Below are 5,028 nucleotides of genomic sequence, written 5' to 3' on the forward strand. Positions count from 1 at the left end.
CATCTCAGGTATCAGATTACAGACACAACATCACAGGTAACATTATAACATCACAGATCTCATCACATTACAAATACAGATGTCATCAAATTGCAGATACAGCGCATTACTGTAGTGTAACATCACAAAGCCTCAGTTACTACAGGTGGGTTAGAACATCAAATGTAACATTACATAATCAGAGTCTAGAGCGCCATGAGCTCCTGCATTCATCAGATGTTCATCTGACGTTCATCATTCATCAGAAGTTAGACTTAGTCAGTCTTAGAGAGATAATGGTGTAGCATTAATCAGATAGAGGTTAGATTTAGCCAGTCTGAGAGAGATAATGAATGATATAGCATTCATTAGATATAAGTTAGGATTAGTCCATCTTTTAGAGATAATGATGTCTCTCTGTCTCTCTCTCTCTCCCTCTCTCTCTCTCTCTCTCTTTCTCTCTCTCGGTCTGTCTCCTGTTCTCTCTGGGCCCCATTGTAGGCCTCCTAACCCAGGGAGGTGGGATGTTTGGCACCTTTGTGTCTAGTTTCTACCTGCAGTTCAGCTTTGATGGAATCCAGTGGTTCACCTACAAAGAGCTGATCACTGACGCCCGCCCCAAAGCCAAGGTACTGGCCACAGTGTGTTTATTTGTGTGTGTGTGTGTGTGTGTGTGTGTGTGTGTGTGTGAGAGAGAGTTTTCATGCATGTGCATGTTGTTTTTCACATACATGTACTTCAGACAAAAAAAACAAAAAATATAGCAGACTTTACATTTGAGCACCATTTCATGTTCCATGTTCAATACAACACACTAATCCATCCATCCATGTGTGGTGGTCAGGTTTTCCTGGGTAACCGTGACGACCGAGGGGTTGCTCAGACGCAATTGGACAGGATGGTGTTGGCACGGTTTGTGCGTGTGCTGCCCCACGACTTCCAGAACGGCATCTACCTGCGAGTGGAACTGATGGGCTGTGAGTCAGGTAAATATATACACACACACACACACACACACACACACACATTCATAAACATACACACACACACACACACACACACACACACACACACACACACACACACACACACATTCATAAACATACACACACACACACACACACACACACACACACACACACACACACACACACACACACACACACACACACACACACACACACTTTCTTAAACCTTTCCCTCCCTTCCTTCCTTTCACTCAACATAGTGTTTTTTCATCTACATCTAGTTTCTGTCACTAAATGTATAAAGCCTCTCCACAGTGTCCATCAGCGCGTCTGTTTCCTTACCAGTGCTGAACACATTTTGTTGTTGTGTTCGCTCTGACTGGATAGAGTATGACTTCAACACGTTATCTGACCCCTCTGTGTCCCTGTGTAGAGTATGACTTCAACACGTTATCTGACCCCTCTGTGTCCCTGTGTAGGATACAGTTGGCTGTCCACCCCTGTTCCCTCTCTGTCTCCCGTCACTCCTAGGCCGTGCCGAGACAGGGAGTTCCGCTGTGAGAATGGCCGCTGTGTTCCGGCCGGACCCTCCGGTGTCGTTTGCAACGGAGTCAACGATTGTGGGGACGGCTCGGATGAGCGCCACTGCGGTGAGAGACGGAATTCCTCAAATAACCGTAATCTCTGTAGATCAACAACACAGAATTCCTCAAATAACCGTAATATCTGTAGATCAACAACACAGAATTCCTCAAATAACCGTAATCTCTGTAGATCAACAACATAGAATTCCTCAAATAACCGTAATCTCTATAGATCAAGAACACAGAATTCCCAGACACTCCCTCAGCAGTGAAAGCTGTTTATTATTTACCTGAGAATTAAAGTACCTGATCCCCTGCAATTACTTATATATATAATAATATATATATAATATAATATATTCACTTCTTAATCAACCAAAAATCATGATTTTGTACCTGTTTTAAATATTCATCATCATGTTTTCTTCCGGTGTGATTTGTATATGTTTGTTTGTTCTACTCCAACACAGGTACCCAGTCCTCCACCACCCTTCGTCCCCATGGGTGTGCCACAGGTCAGTTCTCCTGTCCGCCACCAGGGGGCTGTATTGATGCAGCCCAGCGCTGTGACGGGGTGCCGCAGTGTCCTGACGGGGCGGACGAGAAGGGCTGCGTCCCCTCCAAACCCGTCACACCCAACCCTGCACCCCTCAGGACACCTGGGGTGGCCGCGGTCACTACGGTCACAACGACACCCTCCCCGACAACAACTGTAAGTGTCTGCTCGTTTACATCCTGTAGTGGACACTCTCAGTAATCATAACATTGTTTACAATAAAAGCTTCCTGGTTTCAGACATTTCTGTAACACTGTTTTTACTCTCTGTGTAACAGCAAGGAGAACCTGGACACAGGGGTATGTATTAAATAATGTCCTTACATAAAGTAAATCATGGTCATAGACTTTTTAATAAAAACAAGTTCAAATGCCTCTCTGATGTAACTCAGTGATTAAAACACAGTAGATGCTTGTACTGGTCAATATAGGCCTATGTGGGATTTCTGCATTCTTCTCACACAGAATAACTGCATGTAGTGATAAGTAATGATGAGGTGTAAGGGAACATTCTGTATAATGGGACATTATTCTCATCACAGTCACATGATCTCTCTTGTGTGTCCAGTGTGTGCCTCCGCTATGGGCATGGAAGATGGCCGAATCTACTACGGCCAGCTGACCTCGTCTAGCAACCGCGAAAACAACCCAGCTGACGGTGGACGTCTCAATATCATCCCCAATGTGTGAGTTAGTATGCTAACCTGCGGTCATCGAACCATCTCTCTTGTGATACCCCTTCGCCCCTCATTGCCACTGTATAGAATTCAGTGCAAGTGAATGGAAGACTGCTGTTGCCGACGTAGTCATGCATTCCAGACAGTTCTAAACCTCCAGATGTCTACTTATGTCCCCTTTAATGTTCAGTGTTATTTCTACCTCTCCGTAAACACAACTGAACATCATTATAAGCATTTATTTGGACTTTTTGACTCTGAAGAAGACGCATGGGCGTCGAAACGTTAGTCAGTTTGCACTAATAAAAATCACGTTAAGCATTGAGTGCTCCGGTCCTGCTCCTTGGCTCCTGTTAGACTTTGGATCTCCCTATTTGACTTCTGCGTCCTGTTCCGTGAGCACCAACCAGGCTAAAGCGCAAGTGACCACCTTCTATCATTATAAGCATCACAGTGTCTGAGAACTAGAACTCGGTCATTTATTCTAATGAGGATAAACACATTGCCACGTCGAATATCATCATTTACCCCAGATTTATGTGCTTCCTTCTGCAGACCTGTCATGGAACCGGGGTGGAGTCCGTTGCCGAGCGACCCTAATCCCTACTTCCAGGTGGACTTCCTGGAGCCTACCTGGGTGTCAGGTGTGGTGATGCAGGGCAGTGAGCGCATGTGGGGCTACCTGACCAAGTATCGCCTGGCGTTCGCCCTGGTGGAGAGCCATTTCACTGACTACACAGACACCGGAAGGAGAGGTGACCCGCCTAAGGTGAAGTGTCATTGTAGTTTTATTTTTTAGTCTTTAGTCTTTAGTTTTTAGTCAGCACAGCACTTGTAAAGACTAATAAATGCTGACACTTTTTAAAAGTTGTGTTTGTGTGTGTGTGTGCGTGTGCGTGTGCGTGTGCGTGTGCGTGTGCGTGTGCGCGTGCGTGTGTGTGTGTGCGTGTGCGTGTGCGTGTGCGTGTGTGTGTGTGCGCGTGCATGGTGCGTGCATGTGTGTGCGTGTGTGTGTGTGTGTGTGTGTGTGTGTGTGTGTGTGTGTGTGTGTGTGTGCATGTGGTAGGTGTTTGAGGTGCGGATGGTGGGTAGGAGCCCTGTCACACGCTGGCTGAACAGACTGATAAGGGTGCGGTACCTGCGTATCATACCTGTGGAATACCGACACACCTTCTACCTGCGTGTGGAGATCTTAGGCTGCAGAGAAGGTACGAACTTCCTGCTATCTATGGTTTTATCTATGGTGATTTGAATCAGTTATGAATCTTTACTTTAGTGTAAAGTGACTAGTGACTACTTTGCAATGTATCTTGAATGTTATTCCTCATCTTTTAAGTCACTTTAGATGAAGGCTAAATTAATAAATGTAATTGTAAATTACATTGTAAACCTGTTTTGTACTGTGGCCCAGACAGGTTATATATAATTTACATTTCAGAAAATAAAATTACAAAACTAAAGACAAAGCTACATTTCAGAAAACAAGCTGAGAAAGACTTTTGACCATGTTTCACATCACTTTTGACCATTGCCTTATTCCCCCCCCCCCCCCCCCCACACACACACACACACACCAGATGAGCTGGTGACCCCCAGCAGTGTGACCACTGGGGCCCCGGGAGTGAGGTGTGTGAGCGGCACGTTCGCCTGTTCCAGCGGCGAGTGTGTCCCCATCAGCGCGCTATGTGACGGCCGTCCAGACTGCCTGGACCACTCTGACGAGCTGGGCTGTGGTAAGGGACTCAGAGAGAACAGTAGAGACTATGGAGGAGACACGGCGCTTATCTGGGCTTGGTGTGGTGGCACTGATGATCTGGGCTTGGTGTGGTGGCACTGATGATCTGGGCATGGTGTGGTGGCACTGATGATCTGGGCATGGTGTGGTGGCACTGATGATCTGGGCATGGTGTGGTGGCACTGATGATCTGGGCTTGGTGTGGTGGCACTGATGATCTGGGCTTGGTGGCTCATCAGTGCCACTGATGATCTGGGCTTGGTGTGGTGGCACTGATGATCTGGGCTTGGTGTGGTGGCACTGATGATCTGGGCTTGGTGTGGTGGTACTGATGATCTGGGCTTGGTGTGGGGGCACTGATAATCTGGGCTTGGTGTGGTGGCACTGATGATCTGGGCTTGGTGTGGTGGCATCAGGGATGTAGTAGGCTAAATGCAAGTAAACACAGTTTCCAGTTTATCCAGTTAACAGTAAAACAGTTTATTTCTGTTTGTTGGTTGTATGAATTATACTGTGAAATACTATAAAAA

The 5,028-nt window shown here is 46.3% G+C and overlaps 1 protein-coding gene across 1 annotated transcript in view; it reads left to right on the forward strand.

Moving 5' to 3' along the window:
* Window positions 1-5,028, forward strand: part of sspo (SCO-spondin) — a 136,379-nt gene that overhangs the window by 42,588 nt on the left and 88,763 nt on the right. Inside the window, 9 exon segments of the mRNA XM_076291439.1 lie at window positions 481-608; window positions 824-965; window positions 1,427-1,597; window positions 2,002-2,243; window positions 2,365-2,386; window positions 2,655-2,772; window positions 3,319-3,532; window positions 3,830-3,971; window positions 4,341-4,496. Coding sequence (XP_076147554.1) covers window positions 481-608; window positions 824-965; window positions 1,427-1,597; window positions 2,002-2,243; window positions 2,365-2,386; window positions 2,655-2,772; window positions 3,319-3,532; window positions 3,830-3,971; window positions 4,341-4,496 — 1,335 coding nt within the window.

This window comes from Alosa pseudoharengus, unplaced genomic scaffold (assembly GCF_046254945.1).
Source record: "Alosa pseudoharengus isolate Yale_2024_CS ecotype anadromous, Long Island Sound unplaced genomic scaffold, YU_APseudo_1.1 YU_APseudo_1.1_scf_18, whole genome shotgun sequence".
Taxonomy (NCBI): domain Eukaryota; kingdom Metazoa; phylum Chordata; class Actinopteri; order Clupeiformes; family Clupeidae; genus Alosa; species Alosa pseudoharengus.